This window comes from Salvelinus namaycush, unplaced genomic scaffold (assembly GCF_016432855.1).
Source record: "Salvelinus namaycush isolate Seneca unplaced genomic scaffold, SaNama_1.0 Scaffold66, whole genome shotgun sequence".
NCBI classification, from domain to species: domain Eukaryota; kingdom Metazoa; phylum Chordata; class Actinopteri; order Salmoniformes; family Salmonidae; genus Salvelinus; species Salvelinus namaycush.
Genome location: NW_024061375.1, coordinates 496,374 through 519,202, shown reverse-complemented (window position 1 = coordinate 519,202; position 22,829 = coordinate 496,374). Strand labels below are relative to the sequence as shown.

At 38.2% G+C, this 22,829-nt stretch overlaps 2 protein-coding genes across 2 annotated transcripts; both read right to left on the bottom strand.

Moving 5' to 3' along the window:
- Window positions 1-4,232: 4,232 nt before the first annotated feature.
- On the bottom strand, window positions 4,233-5,045 carry LOC120042353 (GTPase IMAP family member 9-like; the record flags this gene model as incomplete). The annotated part of the gene is given in 2 exon segments (XM_038987164.1): window positions 4,233-4,904; window positions 5,042-5,045. Coding segments are annotated over 2 exon segments (676 nt in total), but the record flags the coding sequence as incomplete, so codon positions are not given.
- Window positions 5,046-5,369: 324 nt separating this feature from the next.
- Window positions 5,370-11,612, bottom strand: LOC120042351 (fibronectin-like). The gene is made up of 7 exons (XM_038987163.1): window positions 11,491-11,612; window positions 9,336-9,428; window positions 7,137-7,434; window positions 6,967-7,015; window positions 6,525-6,791; window positions 5,913-6,179; window positions 5,370-5,686 (listed from the first exon to the last, which is right to left on the bottom strand). The coding sequence occupies exons 1-7, from the start codon at window positions 11,595-11,597 to the stop codon at window positions 5,370-5,372; spliced, it is 1,398 nt and encodes a 465-aa protein (XP_038843091.1). The 5' UTR covers window positions 11,598-11,612.
- Window positions 11,613-22,829: the final 11,217 nt, after the last annotated feature.

The following is a 22,829-nucleotide window of genomic DNA, read 5'->3' as shown; positions in this document are numbered from 1 at the left end:
GCCATTCTGTTATCTAGATATAACACTATGTTACTGGGATAATAAAGCCATTCTGTTATCTAGATATAACACTATGTTACTGGGATAATAAAGCCATTCTGTTATCTATATAACACTATGTTACTGGATAATAAGCCATTCTGTTATCTAGATATAACACTATGTTACTGGGATAATACAGCCATTCTGTTATCTAGATATAACACTATGTTACTGGGATAATAAAGCCATTCTGTTATCTAGATATAACACTATGTTACTGGGATAATAAAGCCATTCTGTTATCTAGATATAACACTATGTTACTGGGATAATACAGCCATTCTGTTATCTAGATATAACACTATGTTACTGGGATAATAAAGCCATTCTGTTATCTAGATATAACACTATGTTACTGGGATAATAACCTATGATCTAGATATACACCATGTCTGTGTATCTAGATATAACACTATGTTGCTGGGATAATACAGCCATTCTGTTATCTAGATATAACACTATGTTACTGGGATAATAAAGCCATTCTGTTATCTAGATATAACACTATGTTACTGGGATAATAAAGCCATTCTGTTATCTAGATATAACACTATGTTACTGGGATAATAAAGCCATTCTGTTATCTAGATATAACACTATGTTACTGGGATAATAAAGCCATTCTGTTATCTAGATATAACACTATGTTACTGGGATAATAAAGCCATTCTGTTATCTAGATATAACACTATGTTACTGGGATAATACAGCCATTCTGTTATCTAGATATAACACTATGTTACTGGGATAATAAAGCCATTCTGTTATCTAGATATAACACTATGTTACTGGGATAATAAAGCCATTCTGTTATCTAGATATAACACTATGTTACTGGGATAATACAGCCATTCTGTTATCTAGATATAACACTATGTTACTGGGATAATAAAGCCATTCTGTTATCTAGATATAACACTATGTTACTGGGATAATAAAGCCCATTCTGTTATCTAGATATAACACTATGTTACTGTGTTATCTAGATATAACACTATGTTGCTGGGATAATAAAGCCATTCTGTTATCTAGATATAACACTATGTTACTGGATAATAAAGCCATTCTGTTATCTAGATATAACACTATGTACTGGGATAATAAAGCCATTCTGTTATCTAGATATAACACTATGTTACTGGGATAATAAAGCCATTCTGTTATCTAGATATAACACTATGTTACTGGGATAATAAAGCCATTCTGTTATCTAGATATAACACTATGTTACTGGGATAATAAAGCCATTCTGTTATCTAGATATAACACTATGTTACTGGGATAATACAGCCATTCTGTATCTAGATATAACACTATGTTACTGGGATAATACAGCCATTCTGTTATCTAGATATAACACTATGTTACTGGGATAATAAAGCCATTCTGTTATCTAGATATAACACTATGTTGCTGGGATAATACAGCCATTCTGTTATCTAGATATAACACTATGTTACTGGGATAATAAAGCCATTCTGTTATCTAGATATAACACTATGTTACTGTGTTATCTAGATATAACACTATGTTACTGTGTTATCTAGATATAACACTATGTTACTGGGATAATACAGCCATTCTGTTATGTAGATATAACACTATGTTACTGGGATAATAAAGCCATTCTGTTATCTAGATATAACACTATATTGCTGGGATAATAAAGTCATTCTGTTATCTAGATATAACACTATGTTACTGGGATAATAAAGCCATTCTGTTATCTAGATATAACACTATGTTATCTAGATATAACACTATGTTACTGGGATAATACAGCCATTCTGTTATCTAGATATAACACTATGTTACTGCGTTATCTAGATATAACACTATGTTACTGGGATAATACAGCCATTCTGTTATCTAGATATAACACTATGTTACTGCGTTATCTAGATATAACACTATGTTACTGGGATAATAAAGCCATTCTGTTATCTAGATATAACACTATGTTACTGTGTTATCTAGATATAACACTATGTTACTGGGATAATAAAGCCATTCTGTTATCTAGATATAACACTATGTTACTGCGTTATCTAGATATAACACTATGTTACTGTGTTATATAGATATAACACTATGTTACTAGGATAATAAAGCCATTCTGTTATCTAGATATAACACTATGTTACTGGGATAATACAGCCATTCTGTTATCTAGATATAACACTATGTTACTGCGTTATCTAGATATAACACTATGTTACTGGGATAATAAAGTCATTCTGTTATCTAGATATACCACTATGTTACTGGGATAATAAAGTCATTCTGTTATCTAGATATACCACTATGTTACTGGGATAAAGTAATTCTGTTATCTAGATATACCACTATGTTACTGGGATAAAGCCATTCTGTTATCTAGATATACCACTATGTTACTGGGATAATAAAGTCATTCTGTTATCTAGATATACCACTATGTTACTGTGTTATCTAGATATAACACTATGTTACTGGGATAATACAGCCATTCTGTTATCTAGATATAACACTATGTTACTGGGATAATAAAGCCATTCTGTTATCTAGATATAACACTATGTTACTGGGATAATAAAGCCATTCTGTTATCTAGATATAACACTATGTTACTGTGTTATCTAGATATAACACTATGTTACTGGGATAATACAGCCATTCTGTTATCTAGATATAACACTATGTTACTGGGATAATACAGCCATTCTGTTATCTAGATATAACACTATGTTACTGGGATAATACAGCCATTCTGTTATCTAGATATAACACTATGTTACTGGGATAATAAAGCCATTCTGTTATCTAGATATAACACTATGTTACTGGGATAATAAAGCCATTCTGTTATCTAGATATAACACTATGTTACTGGGATAATACAGCCAATCTGTTATCTAGATATAACACTATGTTACTGTGTTATCTAGATATAACACTATGTTACTGGGATAATACAGCCATTCTGTTATCTAGATATAACACTATGTTACTGGGATAATAAAGCCATTCTGTTATCTAGATATAACACTATGTTACTGTGTTATCTAGATATAACACTATGTTACTGGGATAATACAGCCATTCTGTTATCTAGATATAACACTATGTTACTGGGATAATACAGCCATTCTGTTATCTAGATATAACACTATGTTACTGGGATAATACAGCCATTCTGTTATCTAGATATAACACTATGTTACTGGGATAATAAAGCCATTCTGTTATCTAGATATAACACTATGTTACTGGGATAATAAAGCCATTCTGTTATCTAGATATAACACTATGTTACTGGGATAATAAAGCCATTCTGTTATCTAGATATAACACTATGTTACTGGGATAATAAAGCCATTCTGTTATCTAGATATAACACTATGTTACTGTGTTATCTAGATATAACACTATGTTACTGGGATAATAAAGCCATTCTGTTATCTAGATATAACACTATGTTACTGGGATAATAAAGCCATTCTGTTATCTAGATAAAACACTATGTTACTGGGATAATACAGCCATTCTGTTATCTAGATATAACACTATGTTACTGGGATAATACAGCCATTCTGTTATCTAGATATAACACTATGTTACTGGGATAATAAAGTCATTCTGTTATCTAGATATACCACTATGTTACTGGGATAATACAGCCATTCTGTTATCTAGATATAACACTATGTTACTGGGATAATACAGCCATTCTGTTATCTAGATATAACACTATGTTACTGGGATAATACAGCCATTCTGTTATCTAGATATACCACTATGTTACTGGGATAATAAAGCCATTCTGTTATCTAGATATAACACTATGTTGCTGGGATAATAAAGCCATTCTGTTATCTAGATATAACACTATGTTGCACACAGTGAAATCATCATCACCATATCAAAGAGATGGTTGTACATGAATAGAAACGACAAGACACTGAACCATTAAGGCATTTAGTCATTTAGGAAATATAGGAATCATCATTCGTCATCAATTAATATGCAAATGTTAAGGCTGGTGTATGCTTCGTCTAACAACGTATGTAAACCATTAGAATTAGACATTTGTTAGACAAACTGTAAATCAACCAACCAACCAGCCAGCCAACCAACCAGCCAGTCAAAATAATGACAGATGGTAATGTTACAGACTCTCATTGTACACAGCATTCACCTTCTTGTACTACTTTCTTTTTAATCTCTCTCTTTATTCTCTCTCTCCTTCTTATCCCTCTCTTTCTCTTCTTCAATCGCTCTCTCAGCCTCCTGGAACATCTCAGTGGTGTAGTGGCTTCCTCCATTCATCTTCACCATCTTGTTTATCTTCTCAAGCAGCTCAGTGACCTGGGAGCGATTCTTATCTTTGTTGTTGAAGACATGATACCCCCCATTGCATTGGGAAAGTAAACTTTCCAGATTTGGATTTTTAAGCAGGAAGTCTTCAATTGTTACATCATCATCAAGACTCTCTCCATGTGTGAAGAGAACCATGGTGTATTTCGATGCTTCATCACCAAAGAATCTCTGAATCATCTCCACAGTTTTCTGTTCCTCTTCAGTGAATCTTCCCAGCTTGATCACAACCAGGAACACATGGGGACCAGGAGCAGAGAGAGAGATGCACGGAGCGATCTTTTTCAGTGCCTCCTCATTGGACAATGTAGTATGTAACAACCCTGGGGTGTCAATAACAGTTACACTATGCCCATCCACCTTCCCTTGAACCTTGTTACAGTCTTTTATCAGAGAAAGAGAGGAAAACTTTGATAGGAAACCTTTCCTCCCCAGGATGGTGTTTCCTGATGCACTCTTCCCAACTCCAGTCTTCCCCACCAGAACAATCTGGACCTCAATGAGTTCTGTTGGATTACAAGGACAATGTTGTTGCCTTTAACATGAGTAAAACCTTGATGTTCTTCCTGTTAGCACATTGATAAACTGCCCTTTTCTGTAAAATAATGTTCAATCCACAAAGTGAACAGAAGGACGACATCACCCATGAAAGAAATCGATCATCCTTGAGTCCTTGAGTCCTCCTTCTATTGTAGTTTATGTTAGTGCTGTCCCATTCTTTCATTTTGTGGAGGGAAAACGATTAAACGTAAAACATCACACTCATTTTAGTAGTTTCCCTTGCTTGTGCCAGCATGCTAACCAATACAATAAGCTGCTTTTTCAGTTGAACACGGCTTCTTGGCTGCAACGACTAACATTTATGGTCAGCAGAATATAAACTTAATACAAATTATGGTCGGTAGAATTTAAACTTATAAACAAATGAATGATGACTTTATGAATAAGTGGAATTATTTATGAATCAAGGCCTACACTTTTAATACTTGACACCGGTTATAGTAGGGTAATTCCTTACTTGTGGTGAAGGTTGTTGACACCAGTTGACTTTGCTTTCCATTTTCCAGCACAGTGCAGACAGTGACAGAGTACTGAGTACCACCTTGCAGGTCAGAGAGAGTGATGCTGTGTGAAGACGTGGTAGTGATGTGTGGTTCTGTCCCTGGACAGCGGTAGGAGATCTGGTAATGATGTTGGGTTTGGTCCAATCCTGGTGGCTGGTTCCAGCTAACAGCAGCTGATGTGGTGTCCACTGAGTCAACAGTCAGCTGGTCTGGAGCAGGAAGTACTAAGGGAAAATACATTATTGTCAGGGCTACAGTTTAACTCCAGAAATATACTACAGGAGGAAAAGTAGAATAAGTCCAGGGATAAACATGCCTAACTTCTTTTGATTTGGGAAGAAATAAGTTAAAACAGAAGTCACAACAGAAGTTGATTTGTAATATAACAAAATGTCTGTTCTGGTTACTGGTAAAGAGATGAGCTGTAACAAGGTGAGGTAGATCTCTTACTAGTGCAGATGGTTGTAAAGACAGGTTCACTCTCTTCCCCATTGTTCAGCACAGTAGAGATGCTGACAGTGTACTCAGTACCAGGTTGCAGGCTTGAGAATGTGTTGTGGCAGTCTTTAGTATTCTCTGCATGGAGCTCTGTTCCTGGGTTGTAGAAGGTTATGAGGAAGCGCTGTGGGACTTTCTCCATCCCTTCAGCCTTGGACCAGTGGAGAGTGAAGGAGGTATCTTTCAAATGTTCTACCTTTAAGTCTCTGGGTGGGACCACTGGAACAAAAATCATGATTTGTTTTAAGAAGATCCTTAACAATATCTCTCTTAAGACACAAAGTATGTCAGTACAACATGATTAAAACCAAACTCTGGGCTCCCGAATGGCGGAGCGGTCTAAGGCACTGCATCTCAGTGCTAGAGATGTCACTCCAGACATCCTGGTTCAATTCCAGGCTGTATCACAACCGGCCGTGATTGGGAGTCCCATAGGACGGCACACAACTGGTCCAGCGTCGTCCGGGTTTGGCCCGTGTAGGTCGTCATTGTAAATACGAATTTATTATTAACTGACTTGTCTAGTTAAATAAAGCTTAAATCATTTTTTGTTTGTTTAAATACCTGTGAATAAAGATGCTGAGACCCATCTGCTTTGTCTGCCATCTTCTCCCTCTGTGGCCACACTGAACTGGTACTTTTCACCAGGTTTGAGACTGCTTATTTTAAGATGATACACATCTTTCACTCTTGTTGAGCTTGTTTCACCGTCACACCCCCAGGTCACTCTGAATGTCTGTGGTCCTGTCAGCCCCTGAGGAGAACTCCAGCTCAGAGACACAGAATCTAATGTCAGCAACAGGACCTGGAAGTCACCAGGAGGGGGCAGCACTGGTGAAGGAATAATGAGAGAGAAAAACAGACTTTATTGAAAATAAAATTACAAACACAAATGTGTATTATTCATTACCAGTAGTTAAGGGACAACAATTGATATCTTACTAAATGTATACTCTTAAATTAAAAAAATATTGTTTGGGTGTATTCTGTTTTCACATATACCTACCATCATCTGAGGTCAACGTTGTGTGTTGGTCTCCATCAAAACTCTTAGGCTGTGAAGAGTCAATACTTTCTATGAAACATGTTGTTTTGATCTTGACATATAAACCCCTCTTTATCCAACAAATACTGTACATCAGGCAATGAAGAGAATGAAAACAAACCAGTAGCTACCTGTCTTCCAGATTTCTTTATTTTAAGGAGAGTGGTATCATGTCCTTTGTGGTTTGTCTCTGCACACTGACTGCAGATCAGCATCTGGTCTGTCCTGCAGAACACGTCCAGAGGACTGTAGACATGTTGGCAGAGTTTCTGCACCAGGTCTCCATTCACATCCACCAGTGTGTGTCTCTGCAGTGCTGCTATTGTATAGTGCTGTCTGATGTGGGTCTCACAGTAGGACACACTGCAGGTCAGACAGAACTTCACAGCTTGGACCTCAGAGCAGATATCACAGACCACCTCTCCTGTCCTGGTGGGAATTGGAAAATAACATTTATCAAATACATTGATCAAAAGAACCTGATCCATTCAGTTTAACACATAATGGCCTGATAATATAACACATGGTAACCTACCTATAACTGGCTGTTATCATGATAATATAACACATGGTAACCTACCTATAACTATCTGTTATCATGATAATATAACACATGGTAACCTACCTATAACTGGCTGTTATCATGATAATATAACACATGGTAACCTACCTATAACTGGCTGTTATCATGATAATATAACACATGGTAACCTACCTATAACTATCTGTTATCATGATAATATAACACATGGTAACCTACCTATAACTATCTGTTATCATGATAATATAACACATGGTAACCTACCTATAACTATCTGTTATCATGATAATATAATACATGGTAACCTACCTATAACTATCTGTTATCATGATAATATAACACATGGTAACCTACCTATAACTATATGTTATCATGATAATATAATACATGGTAACCTACCTATAACTGTCTGTTATCATGATAATATAATACATGGTAACCTACCTATAACTATATGTTATCATGATAATATAACACATGGTAACCTACCTATAACTATCTGTTATCATGATAATATAACACATGGTAACCTACTGTACCTATGACAATCTGTTATCATGATAATATAACCAATGGTAACCTACCTATAACTATCTGTTATCATGATAATATAACACATGGTAACCTACCTATAACTATCTGTTATCATGATAATATAACACATGGTAACCTACCTATAACTATCTGTTATCATGATAATATAACACATGGTAACCTACCTATAACTATCTGTTATCATGATAATATAACACATGGTAACCTACCTATAACTATCTGTTATCATGATAATATAATACATGGTAACCTACCTATAACTATCTGTTATCATGTTAATATAACACATGGTAACCTACCAATAACTGTCTGTTATCATGATAATATAACATATGGTAACCTACCTATAACTATCTGTTATCATGATAATATAACACATGGTAACCTACCTATAACTATCTGTTATCATGATAATATAATACATGGTAACCTACCTATAACTATCTGTTATCATGATAATATAACACATGGTAACCTACCTATAACTATCTGTTATCATGATAATATAACACATGGTAACCTACCTATAACTATCTGTTATCATGATAATATAACACATGGTAACCTACCTATAACTATCTGTTATCATGTTAATATAACACATGGTAATCTAGCAATAACTATCTGTTATCATGATAATATAACACATGGTAACCTACCTATAACTCTACGCTATCATGATAATGTAACACATGGTAACCTACCTATAACTATCTGTTATGATAATATAACACATGGTAACCTATCTATCTGTTATCATGATAATATAACACATGGTAACCTACCTATAACTATCTGTTATCATAATATAACACATGGTAACCTGCCTATCTCTTATCATGATAATATAAAACATGGTAACCTACCTATAACTATCTGTTATCATGTTAATATAACACATGGTAACCTACCGATAACTGTTATCATGATAATATAACACATGGTCACCTACCTATAACTATCTGTTATCATGATAATATAACACATGATAACCTACCTATAACTATCTGTTATCATGATAATATAACACATGGTAACCTACCTATAACTATCTGTTATCATGATAATATAACACATGGTAACCTACCTATAACTATCTGTTATCATGATAATACAACACATGGTAACATGCTCATCATATCATTATGTACATTTTTGTCTCACCTTAAGTCACAAATAATTTAGAAAAAGTTTTTATTACGACATAGGCTCAAAGGAGTATGGAAAATATTACCCTTTGAAATGAAAAGGGTGATTCATGGATTGGTCACTCTTCATTGATAAATAACCAGATGAAACAGACTCTGCCATCTCTGGTTGGGCCCTGCTAGTAGTACAAGACAGTCATGCAACATAATAAAACGTTAGTTAAACTCATTTCTACAGACATAAAATTATTTTTATCCTTTATCCGTTCATCAAATATATTGATGAACAGATTATTTTCTCTGATGTTTACTCTGCACTGCAACATTAAGATGAAAAAGTAAACCATGTGATAACTGAAGATATAGATTTATAGTTGGTTATTACTAAATTATACAACAGGTGGGTCTAATCCTGAATGCTGATTGGTTAAAACCGCATTCCAGTCGGTGTCTATTCTACAAGTTACCACCGGCTACATCTATGACGTTAAAATGCCTATTTACTCTGTTCCATCTGACTGAGCAGTCCACTGTCTCATCAGCACAATCCACTGTCTCATCAGTGCATTTCTTTTAGACTAACATTTAGTTTTCTACATCGGACATTTGTATAAACCTTGTCTCCGACATTCGCAACATTGTTTCAATATTGAAATTCGATATCCTGCTGTCCCATAGTAATGAACATGTAGGGGTCAGGATGAGACAGACAGGCAGTGTTTCTCAGCCAGTTGAAATCATGAATCAGCTGGCATAATTTTTATGGATATATACAAAGAAATGTCAATTGAAAAAAGGTCAAACTAAACAAAATGCAGCTAGTTTAGTCTTTCCAGCTTCAATTTGAAGTGATTGTGTTAGCTGTGTTGTTGGCTAGCTCCTCTGAACAACAGTGTCCTGACGAGAGAGCACATGTTCTAATCCAGGTGAAATCGCTCCTCATATACTCATTGTTATGGATGTATCCAAATAAATGTCACTAGAAAACAGTTTAAACAAATTAAAATGCAGCTACTGTTGTTATTCTGGCTGCACTGTTTGACGTGACTGTACGTTAGCCGTAGTTGGCTAGCTGGAAAGCATGGGATAAGAGCGTTACCAGCCAGTATGGCAATGAAACATTTTGAACGAACGACTGGGTCACGTCTCTGGCAACGAAACCAATAGAACGAACAACGACTACACAAGGCAGGTAGCCTAGTGGTTAGAGCGTTGGACTAGTAACCGGAAGGTTGCAAGAATGAATCCCTGAGCTGACAAGGTAAAAATCTGTCGTTCTGCCCCTGAACAAGACAGTTAACCCACTGTTCCTAGGACGTCATTGAAAATAAGAATTTGTTCTTAACTGACTTGCCTAGTTAAATAAAAGGGGGAAAAAATACAAATAAAAAAACAGCCGGCTTAGGTAGCAACCCTAGATTTGTGTCGGGACTATATCTTGTGGAAGAAAGAAATAGTATGAATAAATTAATCAAAATAAAGTTTTTAATGAAAATATGTAAATCCTTATTGAATATGTTGGTAACCCGTTGTATAACAGTGATAATGCCCTCGAAGCTGCTGTTCGAGCCTAACAACACCCATGCAAACATATCCTCCAAACACCGGCTTCTCTGGCATTATCACTTAATTATAGAGATGGTTCTAAATATGTGAAATATGTGAATAGCAGTAATGTGAATTGAAGCTTCTCTTCTAGACAACTACATGTATTAGATAACTGTTCTATTTCCTGGTAACATGTAGAAACTCTCCTCTCCTAATTTCTTCTCCTCTTCTAGACAACTACATGTATTAGATAACTGTTCTATTTCCTGGTAACATCTAGAAACTCACCTTTTTCTTTGTGAAGAGGCCTCCTCTTTGAAATGAAGAGGGCGATTCATAGATTCACCACTCTTCATTGATAAACAACCAGAGGAAACCGACTCGGCTCTATCTGGATGGACACTGCTAATAATACAAGACAAATCAAATCAAATGCAGCATTACAGAAGTGAACTAACCCTTGGTTTGTCCTCAGTCATTTACGCTAACCAAATATTTTATATTTTCTGTTAAATGTACTGTGCAGTAACTCTGTATCCTTCTAAAAATACATTACTTATAAAAAAGGATACAGATCTAAGTCTTCAACGAGCACTTATGCGCACACACACACACACACACACACACACACACACACACACACACACACACACACACACACACACACACACACACACACACACACACACACACCTCTTCATATCAGGGTCCATGGTCTCATCAAGATCCTTGTTTGGTGACCCATCGTTCAGTCTTTCTTTAGGGATGGCTCCACCCTCAGTCCCCTGATGATAACTCATTATAACTCCCAGAGAGGAGGTCTCACAATCTTGAAGAGGACTGGTCTGGTCCCATATCAATCTGTAAATAAGAAGAGTAAACAGCATTATATTAAAACGTTTAAACACAAAAGCAGAGTAGGCCTACTGTCTGCCTGCTGTAATGGGGATTTAAATTGACATTATAAGGATATTCTGTAAAGCATTTTGTACCGAATGCAATTGTGAAAAACAAGATAGGCAGAAAAAGTGTTTATGAATAATATCATTATGTAAAAAATATATACAGTTGAAATCGGAAGTTTATATACACTTAGGTTGGAGACATTAAAACTCGTTTTTCAACCACTCCACAAATTTCTTGTTAAACCTCTCTAGGGTACGTGGGACGCTAACGTCCCACCTGACCAACATCCAGTGAAAGTGCAGGGCGCCAAATTTAAACAACAGAACAACATCTCATAATTGAAATTCCTCAAACATACAAGTATTATACACCATTTTAAAGATACACTTCTCCTTAATCCAACCACAGTGTCTGATTTCAAAAAGGCTTTACGGTGAAAGCATACCATGCGATTATGTTAGGTCAGCACCTAGTCACAAAAACATACAGCCATTTTCCAGCCAAAGAGAGGAGTCACAAAAAGCAGAAATAGTAATAAAATTAATCACTAACCTTTGATGATCTTCATCAGATGGCACCCATAGGACTTCATGTTACACAATACATGTATGTTTTGTTCGATAAAGTTCATATTTATATCCAAAAACCTCAGTTTACATTGGCGCGTTATGTTCAGAAATACATTGTCTCAAACAAACATCCGGTGAAAGTGCAGAGAGCCATATCAAATTACAGAAATACTCATTATAAATGTTGATGAAAATACAAGTGTTATACATGAAATTAAAGATATACTTCAGCAACCGCTGTGTCAGATTTCAAAAAAGCTTTACAGCGAAAGCATACCCTGCGATAATCTGAGTACAGCGCTCAGACACCAAATCAAGCCATACAGATACCTGTCATGTTGTGGAGTCAACAAAAGTCAGAAGGAGCATTATAAATATTCACTTACCTTTGATGTTCTTCATCGGAATGCACTCCCAGGAATCCCAGTACCACAATAAATGTTAGTTTTGTTCGATAAAGTCCATCATTTATGTCCAAATACCTCCTTTTTGTTCGGGCGTTTAGTCCAGTAATCCAAATGTGCAGGCACTAGGTCCAGACAAAGTCAAAAAAGTAGTATTACAGTTCGTAGAAACATGTCAAATGATGTACAGTGGGGAGAACAAGTATTTGATACACTGCCGATTTTGCAGGTTTTCCTACTTACAAAGCATGTAGAGGTCTGTAATTTTTATCATAGGTACACTTCAACTGTGAGAGACGGAATCTAAAACAAAAATCCAGAAAATCACATTGTATGATTTTTAAGTTAAAAAAAATCATTTGAATGACATAAGTATTTGATACATCAGCAAAGCAGAACTTAATATTTGGTACAGAAACCTTTGTTTGCAATTACAGAGATCATATGTTTCCTGTAGTTCTTGACCAGGTTTGCACACACTGCAGCAGGGATTTTGGCCCACTCCTCCATACAGACCTTCTCCAGATCCTTCAGGTTTCGGGGCTGTTGCTGGGCAATACGGACTTTCAGCTCCCTCCAAAGATTTTCTATTGGGTTCAGGTCTGGAGACTGGCTAGGCCACTCCAGGACCTTGAGATGCTTCTTATGGAGCCACTCCTTAGTTGCCCTGGCTGTGTGTTTCGGGTCGTTGTCATGCTGGAAGACCCAGCCACGACCCATCTTCAATGCTCTTACTGAGGGAAGGCCAAGATCTCGCGATACATGGCCCCATCCATCCTCCCCTCAATACGGTGCAGTCGTCCTGTCCCCTTTGCAGAAAAGCATCCCCAAAGAATGATGTTTCCACCTCCATGCTTCACGGTTGGGATGGTGTTCTTGGGGTTGTACTCATCCTTCTTCTTCCTCCAAACACGGCGAGTGGAGTTTAGACCAAAAAGCTATATTTTTGTCTCATCAGACCACATGACCTTCTCCCATTCCTCTTCTGGATCATCCAGATGGTCATTGGCAAACTTCAGATGGGCCTGGACATGCGCTGGCTTGAGCAGGGGGACCTTGCGTGTGCTGCAGGATTTTAATCCATGACGGCGTAGTGTGTTATTAATGGTTTTCTTTGATACTGTGGTCCCAGCTCTCTTCAGGTCATTGACCAGGTCCTGCCGTGTAGTTCTGGGCTGATCCCTCACCTTCCTCATGATCATTGATGCCCCACGAGGTGAGATCTTGCATGGAGCCCCAGACCGAGGGTGATTGACCGTCATCTTGAATTTCTTCCATTTTCTAATAATTGCGCCAACACTTGTTGCCTTCTCACCAAGCTGCTTGCCTATTGTCCTGTAGCCCATCCCAGCCTTGTGCAGGTCTACAATTTTATCCCTGATGTCCTTACACAGCTCTCTGGTCTTGGACATTGTGGAGAGGTTGGAGTCTCTTTGATTGAGTGTGTGGACAGGTGTCTTTTATACAGGTAACGAGTTCAAACAGGTGCAGTTAATACAGGTAATGAGTGGAGAACAGGAGGGCTTCTTAAAGAAAAACTAACAGGTCTGTGAGAGCCGGAATTCTTATTGGTTGTTAGGTTTTCAAATACTTATGTCATGCAATAAAATGCAAATTAATTACTTAAAAATCATACAATGTGATTTTCTGGATTTTTAAAAAAAGATTCCGTCTCTCACAGTTGAAGTGTACCTATGATAAAAATTACAGACCTCTACATGCTTTGTAAGTAGGAAAACCTGCAAAATCGGCAGTGTAACAAAAACTTGTTCTCCCCACTGTATATAATCAATCTTTAGAATGTTTTTATCATAAATCTTCAATAATATTCCAACCGGACAATTCCTTTGTCTTTAGAAATGAAAGGGAACGGAGTGACAAAACTAAAGGTTTTCAACCAGACACCTGGTTCAAACAGCTCTTATTCGCTCCCCCTTCACAGTAGAAGCCTGAAACAACGTTCTAAAGACTGTTGACATCTAGTGGAAGCGGTAGGAAGTGTGTCTGACCCCATAGACACTGTATATTCGATAGGCAATTACTTGAAAAACTACAAACCTCAGATTTCCCACTTTCTGGTTGGATTTTTCTCAGGTTTTCGCCTGCCATAAGAGTGCTGTTATACTCACAGACATCATTCAAACAGTTTTAGAAACTTCAGAGTGTTTTCTATCCAAATCTACTAATTATATGCATAGCCAAGCATCTGGGCCTGAGTAGCAGGCAGTTTACTCTGGGCAGGCTTTTCATCCGGAAGTGAAAATACTGCCCCCTACCCCAAAGATGTTTTAACAACCTATAGTTTTGGCAAATCGGTTAGGACAGCAATTTTTCCAACAATTGTTTACAGACAGATTATTTCACTGTATCACAATTCCAGTGGGTCAGAAGTTTACATACACAAAGTTGACTGTGCCTTTAACAGCTTGGAAAATTCCAGAAAATTATGTAATGGCTTTAGAAGCTTCTGATAGCTCACCGACATCATTTGACTCAATTGGAGGTGTACCTGTGGATGTATTTCACAGCCTACCTCCAAACTCAGTGCCTCTTTGCTTGACATCATGGGAAAATCAAAAGAAATCAGCCAAGACCTCAGAAAAATAATTGTAGACCTCCACAAGTCTGGTTCATCCTTGGGAGCAATTTCCAAACGCCTAAAGGTACCACGTTCATCTGTACAAACAATAGTACTCAAGTATAAACACCATGGGACCATGCAGCCGTCACACCGCTCAGGAAGAAGACGCATTCTGTCTCCTAGAGATGAACGTACTTTGGTGCGAAAAGTGCAAATCCATCCCAGAACAACAGCAAAGGACCTTGTGAAGATGCTGGAGGAAACAGGTACAAAAGTATCTATATCCACAGTAAAACGAGTTCTATATCGACCTAACCTGAAAGGCCGCTCAGCAAGGAAGAGGCCAATGCTGCAAAACCGCCATAAAAAAGCCAGACTACGGTTTGCAACCTCACATGGGGACAAAGATCGTACTTTTTGGAGAAATGTCCTCTGGTCTGATGAAACAAAAATATAACTGTTTTGCCATAATGACCATCGTTATGTTTGGAGGAAAAAGGGGGAGGCTTGCAAGCAAAAGAACACCATGCCAACCGTGAAGCACGGGGTTGGCAGCATCATGTTGTGGGGGTGCTTTGCTGCAGGAGGGACTGGTGCACTTCACAAAATAGATGGCATCATGAGGTTGGAAAATTATGTGGAAATATTGAAGCAACATCTTAAGACATCAGTCAGGATGTTAAAGCTTCGTCACAAATGGCTCTTCCAAATGAACAATGACCCCAAGCATACTTCCAAAGTTGTGGCAAAATGGCTTAAGGACAACAAAGTCAAGGTATTGGAGTGGCCATCACAAAGCCCTGACCTCAATCCTATAGAAAATGTGTGGGCAGAACTGAAAAAGTGTGTGCGAGCAAGGAGGCCTACAAACCTGACTCCGTTACACCAGCTCTGTCAGGAGGAATGGGCCAAAATTCACCCAACTTATTGTGGGAAGCTTGTGGAAGGCTACCCGAAACTTTTTACCCAAGTTAATCAATTTAAAGGCAATGCTACCAAATACTAATTGTGTATATGTAAACTTCTGACCCACTGGGGATGTGATGAAAAAAATAAAAGCGGAAATAAATAATTCTCTCTACTATTATTCTAACATTTCACATTCTTAAAATAAAGTGGTGATCCTAACTGACCTAAGACATGGAATTCTTACAAGGATTAAATGTCAGGAATTGTGAAAAACTGAGTTTAAATGTATTTGGCTAAGGTGTATGTCAACCTCCGACTTCAACTGTATATATTTAACCTAGAAATATAGACTACGTTATCTGGTAATTGTTTAGCTCACTTTCTATGCATAATTATAGTCCAATATATAATTTGGTTATTTTGTTGTCTTTTTTGTGTCGTCATCTTTTAGAAGAGTGTATTAGCCACGATCCACCACAACCTGGTCATACAGTTTATGTCAAATTGACTTTTTCTTTTCTCTCTTTTTGCATTTTAGTTAACCCTAACACTTTTCCTAACCTTAACCAATTTCGATGAGGCTCTCTTGCTCAGATATCGCTAAGTGAACTGAAGGCAGGGCATGAAAGGGATAAAGAATCCAGTTGTTAGTGTTGTCCGTTTCGGGAAAGTACCTGTGTAATTGCGCACCCAGATCACTCAGGTGCTTCGCTATATCACATTTGACATTGTCCATAAGGTTGAGTTCATTTGCACACAAAAAATCATACAATGATGGGAAGACCTGTGTGTTGTCCTTGTTAATACAGACAGAAAAGAGCTCCAACTTCTTAATCATAGCCTCAATTTTGTCCCGCACATTGAATATAGTTGCGGAGAGTCCCTGTAATCATAGATTCAGATCATTCAGGCGAGAAAAAACATCACCCAGATAGGCCAGTCTTGTGAGAAACTCGTCATCATGCAAGCGGTCAGACAAGTGAACTTTAAGCTCGTCTCTCACTTTTATGAAAAAGTGTTAATACTTGCCGCTTGATAACCAGCGCACTTCTGTATGTTGTAAAAGCGTTACATGGTCGCTGCCCATATCATTGCATAATGCAGAAAATACACGAGAGTTCAGAGGCCTTGCTTTAACAAAGTTAACCATTTTCACTGTAGTGTCCAAAACGTCTTTCAAGCTGTCAGGCATTCCCTTGGCAGCAAGAACCTCTCGGTGGATGCTGTAGTGTACCCAAGTGGCGTCGGGAGAAACTGCTTGCACGCGCGATACTACTCCACTATGTCTCCCTGTCATGGCTTTTGCGCCATCAGTACAGATACCAACACATCTTGACCACCAAAGTCCATTTGATGTCACAAAGCTGTCCAGTACTTTAAAAATATCCTCTCATGTTGTCCTGGTTTCCAGTGGTTTGCAGAAGAGGATGTCTTCCTTAATTGACCCTCATCAATGTAACAGACATACCAGGAGCTGTGCCAGGCCCACCACGTCTGGTACCTCATCCAGCTGTAACGCATGGAATTCACTGGCTTGTATGCGAAGCAGTAATTGTTTCAGAACATCTCTTGCCATGCAACTGATGTGTCGTGAAACAGTGTTGTTTGATGAAGGTTTTGTCTGTATAGTTTTTTTGGCCTTTTCCCCCAGCATTGTCCCAGCCATATCCGCAGCAGCAGGAAGAATTAAGACCACCACAATAGTATGGCGCTTGCCTGTCCTAGCCACTCAGTAGCTCACCATATAAGACGCTTCTAGACACTTCTAATTAATGTTATCTGTTGCTTTTATACATGTCTTACTACTCGAAAGTCATCTTTATCTTAGATCAAAAAACTCCCTTATTTTTCAAATTGTCATGTTTCGTTTCTAAATGTCTGCGCAAGAGTGAAGGTTTCCCGTGAGAGAGTACCGGTTAATCAAATCAAGTCAAAGTTTATTTGTCACGTGCGCCGAATACAACAGGTGTAGACCTTACAGTGAAATGCTTACTTACAGGCTCTAACCAATAGTGCGAAAAAAAGGTGTGTGTGTGTGTGTGTGTACGTAAGTAAAGAAATAAAACAAAAGTAAAAAGACATTTGAAAATAACAGTAGCGAGGCTATATACAGATACGGTTAGTCAGGCTTATTGAGGTAGTATGTACATGTAGATATGGTTAAAGTGACTATGCATATATGATGAACAGAGAATAGCAGAAGCGTAAAAAGAGGGGTTGGTGGGTGGTGGGACACAATGCAGATAGCCCGGTTAGCCAATGTGCGGGAGCACTGGTTGGTCGGGCCATTTGAGGTAGTATGTACCTCCTAAGCAAATATGTTTTTTAAATTTTTTTGCGTTGTTTGTAATTTGTACATAATTTTGCTGCTATCGTCTCTTATGACCGAAAATAACTTCTGGACATCAGAACAGCGATTACTCAACACGAACTGGCAGAAGCTTTTTTCCCCCTTTGAGTCTGACGAGCCCGACGTGAACGACATAATGCTTTCCTGGGAACAGGCCCAAATCCCATTAATTTGCGTGAAGAGAAGACGGAGAAAAAAAAAGTGGGGTATTGTGTGTAGATTGATGAGGGGAAAACAACTATTTAATCAATTTTAGAATAAGGCTGTAACATAACAAAATTAGGAAAAAGTGAAGGGGTCTGAATACTTTCCGAATACACTGTATATAGACAGGCGTGTGCCTTTCCGAATCAGGTCCAATCAATTGAATTTGCCACAGGTCGACTCCAATCAAGTTGTAGAAACACCTCAAGGATGATCAATGGAAACAGGATGCAACTGAGCTCAATTTCGAATCTCATAGCAAAGGGTCTGAATACTTATGTAAATGTATTCATTGCAGCCTACATCAAGCAGATATTCCAAAAAATAAACTGTTTTCACTTTGTCATTGTGGGGTATTGTTTGTAGATTGATGAGGACAAAAATGTATTTAATCAATTGTAGAATAAGGCTGTAACGTAACAAAATGTGGGAAAAGTCAAGGGATCTGAATACTTTCCGAATGCACTGTATATAAGAATGCTGTTAATTGACTACAGCTCAGCCTTCAACACCATAGTACCCTCCAAGCTCATCATAATGCTTGGGGCCCTGGGTCTGAATCCTACCCTGTGCACCTGGGTACTGGATTTCCTGACTGGCCGCATCCCAGGTGGTGAAGGTAGGCAACAATACCTCCACCACACTGATCCTCAACACAGGGGCCACGCTCAGACCCCTCCTGAACTCCCTGTTCACCCATGGAATTTGTGTGTATTGTTGTATATTGTTAGATATTACTGCACTGTTGGAGCTAGGAACACAAGCATTTCGCTACACCCCGCAATAACATCTGCTAAATTTGTGTATGTGACCAATAGCATTTTATTTTATACTTGATTTGAATGGCGTTGCTAGAAACGATCCAGCTTTTGTCAAATTACCATCAGATTTGACTTTTCGTAGCAGGTTAGGAGAATTAACATAGCAGGTTAGAATAATTAGGTTACGGTTCGGAAAAGGGTTAGCTAAAAACAGGACAGATACAAAATTGAGTCCTCTATCTATCTCTATGTCCCCAACGCTTTTTACGCATCTATTTTGTCAGGTTTGACGGGGAGCGGCTTCGACAGGAAGTCGTAGGCCTCGTCCGAAATCCATATTGCCTACTACTTACTAAAAGGACATAATGGGTACTACTAATCGTACTATATAGTATTTAGAAATGTACTGTTTACAACAAATGTATGCTGTAAGCAACACATACCAACATACTAGACTCACCGTTCATTTGGGTACAGTGCGTCCTTCCTCAAAAGTGTGCAGCGAATTATAGCCGAAATGGGTATAACAACCGGGCATTTAAAGCATACTCGATTTTCCAGATTTCACATATTAAACGATTGTATATTGTTTCTTTCTACATAACTATGTCTTATTTTAGGATAAATATATTAATATACCTGCTAAATAGCTTATCTCAGCGTCAGGTAGCTGTGTAAAAAGAGAACACTTGTCGTGGTCTTCCTTGTGCGCACTCCGCCATTATGCTAGTGGGCCTAGTGGGGTACTACATTTTTTACTTGCCATTTAATAGAAAGAAGATGAAAAATCGGGTCTTTATTAAAAGCAAATTTCGTTGAGTTAAATATTAATTTACTACCAAATAATCTTACACCTGACTTTCATAATAAAAACATGAACCTACCATTTCTCCTGCTGTCTTGCAAGTCGAACAACCTGAGGGGTGAACTCACGGAAAGAGAGAAAAGTTGTCGAATTTACTTTCAGTTTCTAACAGGAAAGAACTTCGACAAACTCCCGCTTAGAAAACGTAGACCTGTTTTTTTATAAAGGCAGAATATGTAATTCTAATACTGAAATATTTGTGATGTCAAATATTGATAGGGTCAAATTAATTCAAAACATATGGAAATAACACGACACATCTGATACATGTTTGTATTGGCATACGCCGCAAACTCTATAAATAAAATATTTATTGTCCATTAAAATTATTTAATGATGTGGGAATGTGTCTTCAGCTCGTGGTTATTAAAATCAGTGAAAATACAAACGTAGCTCAGAAAACATTATACAGTATTCTTATCAGGTTTTTGACGTTCCTGTTACAGTTGTAATTACTAATTTGTTCCTCTAGGTGGCGACATAGAACTTTGTAGAGCTGATGGGTCCTGAGCCGTCATAGCAGAGACAGCAGAACAGAGACAGCTTTCAGAGTTAGAGACCATAGCCACAGAAAGTAGTTTGGGGGTGGGGGTGCTGTGATGTTTCCACTGGTGGGTGGGGGGGAGTGGTTTACAGGAATAGACACAAAGAAACTGAATAAAATATGGAATTTTGTTATTTAAGAACCGTCATTCAACATACATTAATTTTATATTGTTGAGGTTGGTTGATACTTCATCTAATGTGTGTAAATCATTAGAATGTGTCCACAGATAGTCCTTAGACGAACTGTAAATCAACCAACCAACCAGTCAAAACAATGACATGGTAATGTTACAGACTCTCATTGTACACAGCATTCACCTTGTTTAAACTACTTCCCTCTCTCAGCCTCTTGAAACATCTCACTGGTGTAATGGCTTGTTCTAAAGCGTTACATTTAAAAAATAATATTTAACCTTTATTTAACTAGCATTAAACAGGAACAGGCAAAGCAGAGACACAAATCAAAGTCAGAACATTGACTGATATACAGTGTACAAAACATTAAGGACACCTTCCTAATATTGAGTTGCCCCCCCAGCCTCAATTCGTCTGGGCATGGTGCTGAAAGCATTCCACAGGGAAGCTGGCCCATGTTGACTCCAATGCTTCCCACAGTTGTGTCAAGTTGGCTGGATGTCCTTTGGATAGTGGATCATTCTTGATACACACGGGAAACTGTTTAGCATAAATAACTTGACACAAACCGGTGCACCTCGCATCTGCAACCATACCCTGTTCAAAGGCACTTAAATATTTGGTCTTGCCCATTCACTCTCTGAATAGCACACATACTTAATCCATGTCTCAATTGTCTCAAGCCTAAACCTGTCTCCTCCCCTGCATCTACACTAATTGAAGTGGGTTTAACAAGTGACATCAATAAGGGATCATAGCTTTCACCTGGATTTACCTGGTCAGTCTATGGAAAGAGCAGGTAATTGTTAATGTTTTGTACTCTCAGTGTATATAGTCTATAGATATCAAATAATGAAGTCAAACAACTTGTAGAATTAAGGAACTGTTAACTATGGACTCTCATTGAATCCTGCATCTATTTACTACTGCCTCCACTGTAATTCCCTCTACTGCCTCCACTGTAGTTCCCTCTACTGCCTCCACTGTAGTTCCCTCTACTGCCTCCACTGTAGTTCCCTCTACTGCCTCCACTGTAGTTCCCTCTACTGCCTCCACTGTAATTCCCTCTACTGCCTCCACTGTAGTTCCCTCTACTGCCTCCACTGTAATTCCCTCTACTGCCTCCACCCTCTACTGCCTCCACTGTAATTCCCTCTACTGCCTCCACTGTAATTCCCTCTACTGCCTCCACTGTAATTCTCTCTACTGCCTCCACTGTAGTTCCCTCTACTGCCTCCACTGTAGTTCCCTCTACTGCCTCCACTGTAATTCCATCTACAGCTTCCACTGTAGTTCCCTCTACTACCTCCACTGTAGTTCCCTCTACTGCCTCCACTGTAATTCCCTCTACTGCCTCCACTGTAATTCCCTCTACTGCCTCCACTGTAATTCCCTCTACTGCATCCAGTGTAATTCCCTCTACTGCATCCACTGTAATTCCCTCTACAGCCTCCACTGTAATTCCCTCTACTGCCTCCACTGTAATTCCCTCTACAGCCTCCACTGTAATTCCCTCTACTGCATCCAGTGTAATTCCCTCTACTGCCTCCACTGTAATTCTCTCTACTGCCTCCACTGTAATTCCCTCTACTGCCTCCACTGTAATTCCCTCTACTGCTTCCAATGTAATTCCCTCTACAGCCTCCACTGAAATTCCCTCTACTGCCTCCACTGTAATTCCCTCTAATGCCTCCACTGTAATTCCCTCTACAGCCTCCACTGTAATTCCCTCTACTGCCTCCACTGTAATTCCCTCTACTGCCTCCAGTGTAATTCCCTCTACTGCCTCCACTGTAATTCCC

Bases quoted from the DNA above. Each gene is read 5' to 3' on its own strand.
- LOC120042351 (XM_038987163.1), bottom strand. From the start codon at position 11,597: ATGAGTTATCATCAGGGGACTGAGGGTGGAGCCATCCCTAAAGAAAGA. The intron at 7,435-9,335 runs GTAATATTTTCC...AATTCCCACCAG, and splicing joins CACCCTTTTCATTTCAAAGG to GACAGGAGAGGTGGTCTGTG. The intron at 6,792-6,966 runs GTAGGTATATGT...TTCCTTCACCAG, and splicing joins AACGTTGACCTCAGATGATG to TGCTGCCCCCTCCTGGTGAC.